The sequence below is a fragment of the Battus philenor genome, unplaced genomic scaffold (assembly GCF_028537555.1).
Source record: "Battus philenor isolate CCGP_79_NKW_IND1 unplaced genomic scaffold, ilBatPhil1.0.hap1 SCAF_20, whole genome shotgun sequence".
NCBI classification, from domain to species: Eukaryota; Metazoa; Arthropoda; class Insecta; order Lepidoptera; family Papilionidae; genus Battus; species Battus philenor.
In genome coordinates, this window is record NW_027181683.1 from 503,846 (window position 1) to 520,300 (window position 16,455).

Consider the following 16,455-nt stretch of genomic DNA (forward strand, 5'->3'; position numbering starts at 1 on the left):
GGATTTATAAACACTTTGATAGTAAGTATCTGTGTTATCGGCTGTCAGTGTTGATGTTCGTTCCGTTCGTATTAAATTGATTTTAATGTTACATTTACATATTATTTGCATTTTATACGACGCCACTGAAAAGTCAAGTCAGCGAAGCTATTATCATAAAATGTAGTGAACAATCATTTTATTTTAGTAAAGTCGGATTTCTGGTTACCATTTATTAAATAATCTTTTAAAAATTCATCTCCGAAATTAAAAAAATTGGTGCGTTATTTTAAAAGGTATGTTTACATATATTTTTTTTTAATTTTTTCAAAGTGCAGTTATAAAAGTTTTATACCAGTGTGATTTTAGTAATAAATTATATATCGCTGATTAATATTTTATAATTTATTGCAATTATAATAAATAAATAAAGTCCTTGTGTTATTTATGTTATTCTTTAATGAAATAACAAAAAGGAAGTTCAGAAAATATTTTTTCTTAGTTATAAAGCTCAAAATATTAGGCTGTTTCAAAGCAATCTGGTATTAATGAATGTATAACATGACCTTCATTTTTTATTATCAAATTAATTTGGATTGTACTTTCAGCATGTTTTTTATTTTTTAATTTTTTAAACGGGAAACTGAATTCATATTATTTAAATTAATGTTTATTATACACTCTCATTTTTGATTTGATAAATTGACATTGAAACAATATTAAATTATATTTTTATATATAGTTTTTGACTTAACTGGCTTTAGCAACATATGTGAGTATTGTGTGTGAGTGAGATATAAGGAGTAAGAAATTAAGGCTCCTGAGGGTTCTTTTGGACTTAGTATAGACATGTAAGCTTCCTCAACCTTCTGTCTGCTTTGCCCAATGAAGCCAAGGTTCACAATTCAATCTGGAATAATGTTCCGTTCTTGTCTGAAATCTCATAAGTAGCACTAGTAATTGCTTCTAATGAAGTATCAAGGTGGTTCCTGAGTACATTCTGATTAATTCTTCGATCCTTTATTGGTGTGGTGTAACCTTTAACATCAACTGACTGAACCATCTAATAAGAATGCTATGTGACTAAAATAGTTAATAGTTTTATCAAGATATATTATCAAAGTTCAGACTTTTAATTAATAATTTTCTGTAAAAACTAGTAATGTTTTTAAATGTCAATGTTACTGTACTAATCATATATATTTATGTATGTTGTTATACCTCTCTGATATTTCTACCACATACAAATCAGCTATGAGTTTATTTTAAGTTATTTCCTTTACAAGCTATGTTCACCATATATGCCAATTACGTGGATAAATGCCATATTTAAGATCATAAGAAATCACTGGATGCGGGTAGGTTTGATCAGTCATCCTTGGGGAAGGCATGTGCCATACAGTGGACATCTATGAGCTGATATATTATCCACTTCAATTAACAATGTTCTCTTTAAATGGAAAGCCTTGCCTGATACCTGGATTGGCTGCAAAGTAGATTGAGAAAGTGTGTCGTCAATTTTTCGATACAGATGCTTTAATTTATAATGCTGTGAAGTTATTTATCTATTGTTTGATTTAAAGGCAATTTTATGAGACTTCTTAAATATCTAATGAATTTAGGCGTTATTTTGCGTAAGTCCATCCTAAGTAAGAAAGGGACTAATATGTAGCTACTTCCGCCATTTAATCATAAATGCATGTGCGGTGAACAATTTAAACGTTATTGCACGACTGCTACTGCATTGGCGGAAGTAGCTGTATATTGGTCCTTTTCTTAATGAGGCTTCTTGTTCTCCCTCCATGTAGGATAAGGACTTTGTTTCCTTGAATACTTTTTATCATTTAATCTTTTTTTATTTTACTTTCTTTTTTCAAACAGTCTTTCCTCACAATATCTTTCATTAGTTATATTTTTAGTATACCTTTTAAGCATCGCCTATCATTTCTCATTTCCATTGCTAAGGTATCACAGATTGTTTATTTTTATTATCACAGACAAAATGGCTTGTGAGGTGACTGTCTCCCAGGGAACTTTAAAAGGCAAAATTTGTGCGACTCCATGCTCAAAGAAATACTACAGTTTCGAGGGAATACCATATGCAAAACCGCCTGTGGGTAGATTGAGATTTAAGGTGAGTACTGTAACATATGGCTTGCTGTGGTTCATTTGCATTTAGAATGTCATGAATAATCGTTCAACGTGATATCAATAATATCTTTGTTGTTTGGGTTCGTCGGTGTGACTTCTACTTGTCACTGTGAACACGATTTTGCAAGCAGGAAATGGACAATTATAATTTACTGTATGCTTAATACAGTAGTAAAAGTAATAATATATATATATTTTTTATTTTTGATGCTACTCTGCTTCGCAAGCTGTAGTAATTGTGGAAAAGAAGCAAGAAGAAACTCCTCAAAAAAAGTCTTTTAATACTTTAACAACCGTTTATCAGATATAGCCTAAATGAAGTCAAAACGATCAGGGAACGTCACTACCATTGTCGATTCTCCTTCTCTTTTTAAGCCGGTAGAGGCCCAGTGCAATCCACAGGCCTCTAACAAAGGTTGTCACTTTGATCTTGCGCTGACCGCATCTAGAACCACTCTGCTACCTTTTCCGGTTGCATAAGAGAAGATAAGAACCGTCTACTGCCACTTTAGATAAACAATTCTTTTAACGAGGTCTGTGAACTTGTTTCCTCGGATTTTATAATTTCTGATTCGATTTCTTAACGAAACTCCGAGTATAGCTCTATCTCTCTCTATCGATATGTGAGTGACCTTGAGCCTTGTTATAAGGTTCAAGCGACTACTCTCCTGAACCTAAAAAAAAATCAGTATAATTTGCCACCTTTTTACAGTACATTATTATTAAATCGGAATTAATTTACTTAAACAAAATTAATTTACTTTTAAAAAAGAACCAAGTAAAAAAATTGTGTATACATTTTTTATTTGCGTATTCTTCTGTGATCAGTGATCTGTGATCCAGGACTTTGTATAATATTTTTCAAGCGTCTGTTCGTCTAAAGCTCAGGAATATCATTTGGCTCAGACCAAATCATTTTGAAATCTTGTATTTCAAACGCGTCAAGTCTCGATTGGTCATGTCAAACTGTTTTAGTTCTTTGCGATTTTTTTTGCCAAAAACTCGACTGATATCGTTCCGCAACCACCGTATTCGCCTGATTTGGATCCGTGCGACTTTTGGCTATTCAACAAACTCAAAAGGCCAATGAGGAGACACCGTATTGACACGATTGATGACATTGAAATTGAATCGAAGAATCTTGTTCTGACTGTTCCTAGAACTGGGAAAAACGTTGACGAAAGTGCGTTTTAGAGAACCGGGATCACTTTAAAGTGCATGAAATTGATTTGGAAAAATGAATAAAGAATTTATGTAACCTAACCAAACCTTTTTTTTGGTTTCGGGAGGAAATCTTCCGGATGTTCAAGATGCCCTGCCTCTGTGGAGAGGACAAGGGGTATGTGGGATTCCTACCCGCTAAAACCACCCCGACGATCGCCCTCTGCGCCATACGGGGGACCGCAGTATCTCCCGGTCGGGGATCGCCACATGGTCTTCCATTTGCCCTGTGCTATTCTAGATAGCCCGTCCCGGGGTATGCGTGTATAGTTCACGCTACCTCCGAAACCCTCGTGCTGCTACCACGTCGAACCATCGTCCGCCTCAGAGTCGCCGAAACTAGTGGGAATTTAGGGCCCCCACCCTAAACTCCCGCGGCTCTGAAGGACCCGTTTATGGTAGGGGAACACCATTCACCGGAGGGCCGTCCTGAGGCGCGTTCCTGGCGTCGTCTCCGAGCGGGAACCTAACCAAACCTAACCTAATACAAACTCTCTTTACTTTTAAATCAAAATACAGTTACATTGGCATAGCGTTTTCTTATAAATTTTCCATGATTCTAGAGACAGGTAAAAACAGTGGATTATAATTGTTCAGATGCTGTTTTATTATTCGTTTCCACGTTTTTATAAATGCCTATTGCATGATATGTCTTGAATCGCGTGTTTTTTTTGTCACATATAAATCTTATTCCATATATCGGAAGAGGCCATAACATGCTATTTTAATGTCTGGATAAATGTTTTATACTTCACTATATTTTTTAAAATTTCTGTACAATTGTACATTGAATGTGATTTCCCAGTTTTGTGTGAATGCGTATTGTTGCCATTAAAAAAAAGTTATTTTAAATTGTCAGATATTTGAATTAATTTTCATAATTATTGTATCGGTAGATAAGTGTATATAAGTGTATGTACCAGTGTTATATAATCTCAAATGATTGGTATATATGTATATGTTTGTATGTACGTACATCTTAAACTGACCTCTCCTTCATGTCTCTCATCTCCATCCAAAGGATGTCTGGTAGAGATCGCTTCGAGCGATAAGGCCGCCTCTTGTACCTGTATATAAATTGTTTCTTTTTTCTAGGTATTATATCTATGTTTAATTATACCGTTTCTTTATATTTTTATATGTATAGATATACGATGGTAGGTTGCTTTTAAAGTTCAATGAAGACAAAAACACAATTTTTGTGATATATAAGTATTTATTTATTGGAGCACGTAATCCACTTATACAGAGTGGTTTTAAAGAGAACAAGACGTTGGTAAATCAGTACTACGTGAGGCTTATTGACTAGCGCCATCTAGTAGATTTTTAGAGAAAATATTATAAAACAGTCCTATGTATTTATAAGTATGTTGTAAGTATAAATAAATGTGTGTTTGTTGCTGTGGTGTAAAATTAATATATTTTTAGTTATAATCACCACACGACTTATGAAGAATAATGCGCAAGTTAAGCCATAAATGGTATCCCTTTTTTAAACTTCCCTTAGCCCAGAGTTCCCAAACTTTTTTGTGTCGTAGATCCCTTGCCATGTTTTTCGTGTTGGGTAGACCCCTACATACCTGATATTGATTTCCTGTAAATTTATAACTGTAGTGAAGTTTAGTTTTAAAAACTTAAAGTTTTACTTTAAGTTTTTAACACACATGTTAATTTAGACATTTATTAATTGAATTTAAATTAAAACTACTCATAATAAAATTTTGTATCTGTTATGTAAAATATACGTAACATTTAATAAACATAAAATCAACTATAAATAAAATAACATAAGCAATAAGTCAATGTTTTTAGTGAGAAGGATGAACCTGATGCTTTAACAATAAATTATCAACATTTGGCGTCAATTCAATCTGTTTTGATATTGTAAGATAGTATGATGTAACTAAATAGGTACTATCAGTGTATGTGTTGAGATCCACTATCGTGGACCCCCATTTTCATTTCATGGACCCTCAATTTTTTTTCGCTGACGTAGACCCGTTGCAGGTTGTCATAGACCCCTATGGGTCGATATAGGTCACTTTGGGAATCACTGCTTAGCCGAATAAGCTGACTGTAATAAGGTATAAATATCCGATGTCCCTTCTGCACAATAACTTGATCTTCATCGGATGGTCATAGCATCAGTTCTGAGTTAGGCTCCAGGAGGATCACTGCTCACCAAAGTACTAGCTCAGACTCGCAGAGTCTCAAAATCTACTCCTAGACAAGTAAAACAATAGAAATATATCCTTGTGTAATTTTTTTAAAGGGAAATCTTAGATTAATGCAACTTGACTACCTATCTAATTATTATACCTGTTCGCATTACATAAATACATTAGTTTTGATTATTAACCCTTTATAGCCTGATTTACGAAAGTGATTTTTTTTAATATTACTGTGTTTGCTTGAGGGCCTAGATGAAGGGAAAAATAGATATTTTTTATAATTTCGTTGGAAAGAACATTATACAACAGTAAAATACGTACAGCCATCCTATAAAAAAACTAATAGTAATGTGAACATTCGGTTTAAAAGATCGGTATCAAAATTGAAACTCTAGGCTATTAAGGGTTGATTCTGTTAAATGAAAATAAATCTCTTTTACAGTGTCCACAGGAACCGGAAAACTGGTCGGGTGTCCGCGACGCCACGAAGCCTGGCAACAAATGTGTCCAAATCAATCCATACAACCCCTCCACATTGGTAGGGTCAGAAGATTGCCTGTACTTAAACGTGTACACGCCGAGTTTGCCAGTTGAAAAATTGGAGAAGTTACCTGTTCTGTTTTTCGTACACGGCGGTCGGTTTCTCTTCGGCTATGGCGATTACTATAAACCTGATTATTTAATAAAGCACAACGTTATTCTGGTAACAATTAATTATAGGTTGCATATATTTGGGTTTCTATGCTTAAACATACCAGAAGTACCTGGAAATGCAGCCTTGAAGGACACCGTCATGGCGCTGAAGTGGGTGAAGAATAACATAAAATACTTCAATGGCGATGAGAACAATATCATTGCTTGTGGTGAAAGCGCTGGTGGTGGTATCGTCTCCTCGTATCTAACATCAAAAATGGCTGTGGGTTTGTGTCATAAAATCATAGCGCAGTCCGGAAATTTACTTTCAGATCTGTATCTTCTAGAAGAGGATCAGGTTGGAAAGGCGAAACAGATAGTTTCAAACATGGGAAAGGAAATTTCTGATGTTAAGGATATGTATGAATTTATGATGACTGCCTCTGCGGAGGATCTTATCTCGGCAACAATGACAGCGGAGCTAAACCGTCCCCCCTCTATCATCAATGCGTTCATGCTACCCGTGGTCGAGAGGAAATTCGAAGGTGTCGAACAATTTTTTGACGAGTACCCGATTGTAAGCATTCGTAAAAACAGGATCAACAAGATGCCAATTATAGTCACGTTAAATTCTCATGAAGGAGCTCTCTTCTTGAGAAAAGACGAAGACGGTAAAGTCCTCTACGATGATAATCTTCAAAATTTTATACCACGCTTTAGTGGTATAAAACTAAACACAGCAAGAGCAGAAAAATTCGCTAAAGAATTACGAAAATTCTATTTCAATTCTAAAGATATTGATAAAGATAAGTACGTCGATTTCGTTTCCGACGCGTACTTCGGCAGAGATACGGTCATGTTCATAGAACTCATCTCAAGCTATATAGAAAACGTATATTTCTGCTATTTCTCTTACTTTGGCAATATGAATACCAGCGTCATGAAGAAGTTGGGCTGCAGAGGAGCGTCTCACGGAGATTTGGCGCAGTATTTGTTTTATAGAAAGAGCAAAGCGGAAAATTGTACGGAAATGGATAAAAAGGTTGTCAGTGTGTTGAGCGAAGCGTGGTGTAATTTCGCCAAAAATGGGTAAGAAGTTTTAATTCTACCTTCATATCCCAATCCGGTTAGCATGTAGCAGTCCAAGCCAGGGCTCCTTAGAGCCACCGAGCTTCGCTACCTTAAAAGAGGTTGTAGTCTGTATGCACTTTACACCCTGCCCCCTTGCAACCGCAGATTCTGAAAATTCCACTTGGGCTGCAGTTTAAACCAGGTCAAAAAACCATTATATACCACTTATAACCGTGATCAAAAAGTAAGATGAAATTGTCATTTAAAACTTACCCGCCTTTTTTCCTAGGTTGGTAGGGCTGTCTTTATAATTTACCTTTAAGTTTATGGATCCTTTCGCTTAGATGAAGCTGTAAAAGTCTTCAGGCTAACAGTACTAGCATCAACAGAGAATAAACAAAATTTGCCAAGCGTCTGTTTGTAAAAAAAGTTGTAATATATTTTAGCTCAGTCGAAACTATTTTGAAGGATGCTTTATGTCTCAAAAACGTCAAGTGTCTATTTGTAGGAGTGGTCGTAGCACTGTAGCTTCTTGTTAATGTTGACCACACCTCCGCTCGCAGTTATAATGAGCGCGGAGACTCTCAACAGCGCGATGCAAATTTTTGTTGCGTCTACCGTGGCGCCATCTATCATTTGTCCGTTTCATTACGACGCTGCCGCGATGCGATTGACTGCGCGGGCACGTGGGTAAGAGCTCGTTGCTAGGCAACGCGTTTTTCGAGGCGCGGTCCAAAGGCGGAGTGGTTAGCGAGTGGCGCGCGATATACACGCCACATATTGGTTAAAATCGCTCAATTTTCTCTCTGTTTGTCGCGACTTTTCTGCAAAAAAAAACTCGACTGATATCATTCTGCAACCACCGATTAGCTTGATTTGGCTTCGTGCGACTTATAGAAGTAGCAAACCCAAAAAGCCAAAACGAGGATGTCGTTTTGACACGTTTGAGTAGATAAAAACGGAATCAAAGAAGGTTTTGAAAGCTATATCGGAAAAAAAAAATGTTTCGAGAGTTGGAAAAAGCGTGACGAAAAGTGCGTTTTGCGGTCGGGGATAACTTTTATAGGAATGAAATGGAGAATAAATAAAGAATTTACATCTTTTATCATTTATTAGCAAATTCAGGTTACTTTTTGATCACAGTATTATATGGTGTTTTTTAGGGTTTCAACATATAGGGTCATATAAAACAGTCACCGAAAAAATGATTGTATTGTAATACTATTTTTTGTTATTTGACCGCCCCGATCAAGCAATCATACATAACTGAATATTTTTTTGGATTATGGAATTTAGGAGCGATTCAAATTTCGAATTATAATTTAAATTTGACATGATCAACGAATTATTATTTCAATAAATATGCTTGAATATTTAGACAAAAGAATCGATATTATTGTTCTCAATTGCCAAACATAAATGATTTTTATTTTAATTTTAAAAACAAGGTCTTTATTGAAAATTTTTTATTCAACATATATTGAATCACCAAAGGATACGAAATCAATAATTTTGACTTGAAAATAAACAAGATTATTTCGTTGCAGGAAACCAACTTGGAGAGATCAGCGTGTACAATGGTTGCCTTACGATGTAAGAAACAAAAAAACACTACACGTCGACAATGACATTTCTCTGGTATTTAATCCTAGCTGGGATAGATATTGTTTGTGGTTAAAACTAATTGGTGAAAGGAGTAAACTTTAATTCCGTATCTAATATGGGTGATGGAATAGTGTCTACGGGTTGGGAAAACATCACGGTCAAGTACTAAATATATTTAATTTCTTGTTTATGGCAATAGATCAATTATTTATAACTTACTTGATTTCTTCACCAATACTAATTCTTTCTTAGTCTGCTATAGAATCTTGGTGTAACAGAATATATTTGAATATATTAAAAGAAAATCTTTGATGAGGGTAGGTGGAGAATACATTTTTTTATGGGACTACCCGTGCATTATGTAGAAGTAGTGCGTAGTATGTAGTTAATACGTATTATTACACGAAGGCTTGTCAGCCTGAAGGCTTTGCTCTGAAACGAGGAGATCCTCAGAAGATCCGAGCTCGAAGAAATTCTCATCTGAAGGTACAGTGGGAGGAGACATATCGCTCTAACAATCTATGTCTGCTGGGATCTAAGGGTTACGGAATGGCGATCACGTTGGTAGACTTGGCGTGGGTAGATCCCGCACTAGGTAGACCGTAAAGGTACTGATCTTTAGTGGAGGCTTATTCATCGCAGTAAGCGTCTACCGGCCGAGATGATGATGAAGCAAGAGTAAGTAATGAACATTTCACAAAGTCTCCTGATGAACCAAAATCGTAATAAATGAAGACAAGTCATCTATTGTATGCAGTCATTGAATAAAGTAGAAATCTCGATTCGGAAATTTGTGGAAACGACTGGACAGGAAGTACGCCTATGTATGGAAATCTTTATCGATTTGAACATTCTAAACTATCATGGAATGAATATGGTTTGTCATAAAAAAGTAGAAGAAAAATTGTATTGCAGCACAAAATATCTTTTTTGATAACGGTTGAGTGTTTCAGTTCTGGCTTAAGATGTTGGGGCACCAGGCTAATGCCGTTGAAATTACGATCATAAACGAGAGCCTTCCTGTGTCTAATAAAAGGTGTCAAAAGTGTGCGCCAGAGCTATTTCAATTATTTCCCTCATCTCCTTTCTTCCATCGGACAACAAGACATTCGTACACAGTTGAAATTCCTTCTACCCACACTAAGCGTTTTTGATAATACATTATAGTGTGAACAGCTAAGGTATGGAATAACCTACCAGCCTCGTGGTTTCCAGCAACTTGGAGTCTCCACATCAAGCGTGAATAGATTTCTTCTAGCAAAGTATTTAGCATCTTAGATCTCATCTCTTAAACGGAAGAGGTCAAATGCTTCTATAGTCGATAAAAAATGAGTCCGTGCTGTTTTAGTTCTTGGTTTATTGATTGTTAGCACAGGTCGGCATCCCTTTCTCTGCCCAAAATGGTATCACTTTTGGGACTTCCATACAAAACGAAAAGTCGTGAATAGTATACGTGTATACCATTAAAGGTAAGCTTATTTGATTCTAGTATGGCATTTAAAATAAACCTTGTTTTTAATGTTATTTTCCTGTTTGTATTAAAAGCCAGAGTTAGCGGATGGTAGGAGTTAAGTAACTTGACAGTTACAGGTGTCAAAGCCAAGTTGACTTAGATACTCATCAAAAAAATTATCGAATTTAATTTTATGTACAGAATAGAGATGGCAAAATGTATCCCTGACAAGAAAATAGTGATTTACATGTTTTCGATCTTTTATATCTTTAACTCATTTAGCTCAGTACTGATTAGAGATATTAATGCAAAAAGTTTGTTGAAAATTGAATGTTGGTTTTTGGTTGCATTTGCTTCATATTAAGCATTTTATGTTTTTGTCATAAAACACAAAAAAGCTAAACGCTCGCAAGTGTATTGTCATTCCGAAAATCTGTAGTTTACATTTTTATACAAACATGCAATAGCTATCCGTCTCCCTCTTTTAAGTATAAATTGCTCTATAAGCCCATCCCTTTCTCTCTAACTCTGAACGAGCCGTAACTCATCACTTACTACTTGAAAATTGAGCCTTATTTATGAAGATATAGAGATATAATTGAAACAAGCGAGCTGGAGAGTGATTATATGTTTTGCAAAGATATATTCTTGTCTTTAGTTCGCGAGCTACCTATCTTAGTACAGGATGATTAGAAGCAGATGAAAAAGCATTTAGCAGACAAATGAGCACATTCTTCACCCTCTTTAGAGCCATTACACCGATAGGCAATCATCCTGTTTACTTATAAGTATATTATTCTTAAGTCCATATATTAAAATATATTTGCATAATGTTTAAGAATAACATTTTTTTAAAATGGTATGTGCTGAAATAAAATTTGTGTCGCTTTAGTATTGTTCATTTGTTACCTCTATATGTGTCTATTCGTATATTTTATGTATTCGCAAGGTAGTAATAAAAATGCACAACTTAAAACTTTGTAAAGCAACAACGAGTTAAAGATGCGTTTACACTGGTGCAAAATATCAGTCTACATTTGTCAGTGATGCTGTGTGGACGCTTTTAATATATTGCTCTAATAATTATTGTTTCTATTTCCACTTGAACTTTGTTTATTAAACGGTTTTATTTAGTTCGACCCGTACGGAATTTATTTGTGTCAAAATTAGAAATTGAAATTTAAGCACCTTCCCGTTGTTAGACTGAACTGAAATTTGATACACACATTTAATTTAGATGACAATACAATATAATAAAATCAATAACATTATAAATCTAAGATGGCTGCCAAAACAAAATGGCGGATTACATATTTTTCCTTAACCCCCTCAATATGGGTATCAAATGAAAGGGCTACACTAGTAAAACACGATGATTATGTCAAAATTTAAAATTCAAGATGGACGCCGTTACAATATGGCGGACTAAGTACATGTTTTTCCACAACCACCACAATATGGGTATCAAAAAACCGTTTATCTTAAAAGTTTTTTAAATTTATTTTACTTTTATTATTTTTAAATATTATATTGACTTTGTAGGTCTAATACAACCAAAAATATAAAAATTAATAGAGAAAATGTAGTCTACGCATATTAAAAAGAAATATAAACGCATCATTAAGACCGTCAACCACGGCAACTTTTAGTAGCGACGCTATCGTAGTCGATATAATCGACAAGCGATCGCTGGTTGTCAGTCGCGATGTAAACGCAATAATGTCGCGTTTCTTTAGCGATGTTTTAACCCTTAATAGCCTGATTTACGAAAGAGATTTTGTTTTAAATATTACTGTTTGTTTGAGGGTCTAGATGAAGAAAAAAACATATTTTTTTAATTTCGTTGGAAAGAATATTATACAACAGTAAAATACGTACAGTCAACCTATAAAAAAACTAATAGTAATGTGAACATTCGGTTTAAAAGATTGGTTTCAAAATTGAAACTAGGTTATTAAGGGTTAAGTTTATGTAACCTTCCGCTTCATGAATTCAGCTCCAAACAGCAACAACTTCTACTGGAAATGAATAAGTCTACCGATGTGAATGCGATTTAGTAATCTTTCTATACTCGTCATAGTAGCTGGTGGCAAATGACACTAATACGCACTAGTTACAAGTTTTAGTCACATTCAGTTGCAAATTGTGGTCTAGGAACCAAGATTAGAGAAGGAGGGCGGTGCACAGGAGAAGATTCGAATGTGAAGATAGAGTCTTTGTTAATGTCGATTCTCCATTGTTTCTGATGTTAATGCTGAGAGACCGGGAGCTTTTACAGCTTTTTCTGAGATCAATTTAGGGAAGGGTCCGTGAATTAGCAATGTTCTTTCTACCTTGTTACTTTTGCTTATGAACTAACGCCATCTGTCGACATCAGCTGAAACTACAGAGTCCCTTAAAAATAATGTAATTTCGAACAATGCCGATAGATGGCAATATATCAATATTCTGATGCTGCTATTAGAAACGGCCAAACCCATGCAAGAGCACAACTATGTTGAAACGATAATTAATTATAAAATTTAGTGTGAATGAAAACCCCGACGATATGTACATTAAAAAGCCATGTAGGCTATTTATACACCTTCAAAATTAGTATCACGTCGTCAAGGTCATAATCGCCTCTTGGATCTTCTGAATCCTGCTAAATAATCACTTTAATTAAATAAAAAAATGTAACGGAAAATTTTAAAGAAGACAAAAACGCACACACACACACGTATATATATATATATATATATATATATATATATATATATATTCATCTCCACATTTAGCTACTACTTTTGGTACCTTTTTATATTTTTTTAATTAATTTATCAAAAAGGCTTTATAGGTGATACTGGAAGAGCGTCGTCTGTTAAGAAGACGATTATTCTCTTCACGCATAAAGTGTACTGTAGATCGGGATTCGCGGAGAGCAATTTCGGTTGTATTAGCTACATTACGTTATCGTCCGCGTCGCATTAAAAAGGGGAATCCCACAGGAATATAGTTATATTTATATAGAGAGTTCTGTATATACATCGGACAAAAGATGGCGCTCTACCATACTTTTCGACGCGATGATTAGCCGAAGATTTTTATTGGTTGAACATTGTTTTCATAGTCGGTATAAATATGGGCTATGCTTGGTGAATATACACATAGTTCACCTTCCCGTTCCGTGAACTCATTTCAGATGGAGCTGTAAAAGCCTTAAGGCTAACGGCAAAAACTATACAGACCCAATACAATATGAATATACACACTTTTATTTCAGACTTTTCTGTTTTTAATACCTCCAAGACCTGCCGGCTCTAGGAAGAATCCAACATGGCGAAAATATATGTAGCTTCTACTGTGGTAGCTACAATTTTTTTTTATTGACATGCCACAAGTTAAAGGACTTCTGACAGTACGTCTGTCATGGACAGGAAATAATAAAAATTGCTTTAAATTTTGTATAATTCACATAAATACATAACACTGTGATCATAAAGTAAGATGAATTTGTTAATAAAATGAAAATTGTATATATATTCTTCAAAATCAATTTCATCCCCGTTCGATAAAATGCACTTTTGTCAACAATTTTTCCAGTCCTCGAAACAATCGGAATAGTCTTTTTCCGATAAAGCCTTCAAGATCTTCGAATAGGTTTTTATCGGCTTTTTGAGTTTGCTGAACATTCAAATATGTCGAATATGGTAGTAGTCGAAAAGTGTAAGTCGAGTTTTTGGCAAAACATTCGCGAAGAACCAATGCAGTATGATATCGACACAAAACATACTTTAAAATGATTTGTGCTGAACCAAATGATATTCCAACTACAACTTTAGGAAACAGAATTACATGCCTTTCTAATGCACAGGACTTTTAAATGCCAATACACCTTTCTTTTTGATCAAAGCAGGTAGCTTTAAATAAATTCAATGAACAGACCTGACCTTTTATTCTAAAGTAATAGAGTAATTAACAGTAATGATATAAATTCCACTGAAGTATTCTTACCTCAGAAGTAGCCGAGGTCAGACATTCACTTGCTTCTCGTAACTGTACAATGACACCGTTGTATGTGGCCCCATAGAGCGCGACATATACTAAAACTATTGTATATGTACATATATATATATATATCATTTCCAAAAGTAACATGCAATATTTAACGATCTTTAATTACTTATATTGATATAAAATTAAAAACTTAACAATAAGTAACTTAGACCAAAAGAGAAAATTAATAAATAATGGGGAACCTAATCTAATTTTTACTTCATTAAAGTGACCACCTTTTGCTTTTCAGCAAAGATTGTAGGCATTCTATTAATTAACTTCTTAAAATAATCTTCATATAACTTGTTTCATTCACTCTCTAATAACTCATAAATGTTCTGAGCTAGAAAAACAGCAATTTTTCACTCTCCTATCTAGTTCATCCCAGACCATATATATAAATATTAAATGGAATCGGCCATGCCACTTCCGCATATGCAGTGGTAGTCGTGCAACAAAGTGCACCGCCCGCCAGCCCGCTGATAAATGCACATGCGGCAAACAATGCGAGAGTCTTAGTGTCAGAGTCACTCTGTGTTTGGCACTAATCGGTGTAACATAACTCCTGAAGATGCCCCGTGGAGGGGTGAAACACCTGATTGTTGCACGACTACCACTGCATGTGCGGAAGTGGCTAAATATTGGTCCTTTTCTTACTATATTATAAATAGCAGTTGTCGTTTCAACCCACAGACGCCTACTTCAAGGCATAAACTTCTTCCAAATATATCTATGGAAGGATATACCATAATCGCCACGCAAGCTGGTTGGCGATTGAAATGTTGTTATTTTTTCTAAATTCCCTTTTGGGGTCCTCTCGTCCCCACTGCCCAACACGGGGCAACACAATTTTTATTGTAGCATTCTCTTTCGTCCTTCACATTATCTTTTATTGATTCCTTTTACGCTTCACACGATCTGTCAGTCTTCGCTTGATTTTCTTTTTTGCGTCGTCTTCTCTTTCTTCGTCTACATTTCTACGTCACAGTTTTTTATATCAATTATCACAGATTATTTTTTATCACAGACTCTTTTTATTTATTTACATTTCTTTTCTTACTTTACTATTTGGTACTATGTTACTACCCTTTTTCCCTGTGCCTTATATACTTTTTTTATTTTTGGACGTCTTGCTTTTACTTTTATTGCAGTTTGCACTACTTTTCTGTCGAAATCTAGGAATGATGAGCGCATGATATCGTCGCCCATGAAAGACGAAGGAGATGGAGCATTCCTCGGAGTCCGGTCTTCTTTTACTCTTCAGGGCAGCATCCTTGGCCAGCTGGTCCGCCCTCTTGTTACCCTTCGTCCCCGTGTGCGCTTTCGCCTAACTACAAATGACTACTCAATACCATGAAGGAGGCGATTCTTCCTTCCTCTACATTTTTCCGTAACTCTACCTAGAGATCCAGGCCGTATTATGATACGAAAACGACACTGCTGCACATCCTCTGGAAACTCTTCATTATTGCAATCTTATTGGCTGAATAAATAACAGAACCTACTCTGCTGAACCTCTCTCATAAGTTTCTAGCAGAATCGATTGGAAGCATCCAGAGTATTTATTTATTTATTTACTTTATTGGAGATAGACAGTAACAAAAGGCAGTAAGAAAGTACAAACTTAGAAGCTTAAAAATATGAAATTTGTTTTTATATTGATAGATTGAAAATGATTTATAGTCAAACAATGAAAAAACAAATAAAAATAAAAACTTTACTAAATAGGGATCAAAGACTATGGTTTATATATTTATATTATGTTTGTTTATATATTTATATTATGGTTTAAATTGCAAATTTAAATTTATTCCGACGAACTTAACCTTAGGTTAGACTAGAGTTCGATGACCTCTCGAATTTCTAGATTTTATCAAATCTATATAAACTTGTTAATTGTGCGATATTTAGAAAAAATAACTACATGTGAACGCATTTTTACATTTACCACTGTCGACGAATGTTACAATAAATAATTGAGTCCGAAAGAGAGTTAGTTAAAAAACTATAAAATATGTCTGCAAGGCACAAATAACTTGATTATAGATAAACATAATATGTTACGTTTAGAATAAATTACATTTTATTTTACAAATTTATTTCGTATTTTTAAAACAATTTTGCTTAAATTCGAAC

At 34.8% G+C, this 16,455-nt stretch overlaps 1 protein-coding gene across 1 annotated transcript; it reads left to right on the plus strand.

Annotated features, from left to right (window-relative positions):
- Window positions 1–76: 76 nt before the first annotated feature.
- On the plus strand, window positions 77–8,977 carry LOC137923105 (esterase FE4-like). Its single transcript, XM_068766247.1, has 4 exons — window positions 77–275; window positions 1,977–2,113; window positions 5,965–7,244; window positions 8,774–8,977. The coding sequence occupies exons 2-4, from the start codon at window positions 1,982–1,984 to the stop codon at window positions 8,931–8,933; spliced, it is 1,572 nt and encodes a 523-aa protein (XP_068622348.1). The 5' UTR covers window positions 77–275; window positions 1,977–1,981; the 3' UTR covers window positions 8,934–8,977.
- The last annotated feature ends 7,478 nt before the right edge of the window (window positions 8,978–16,455 follow it).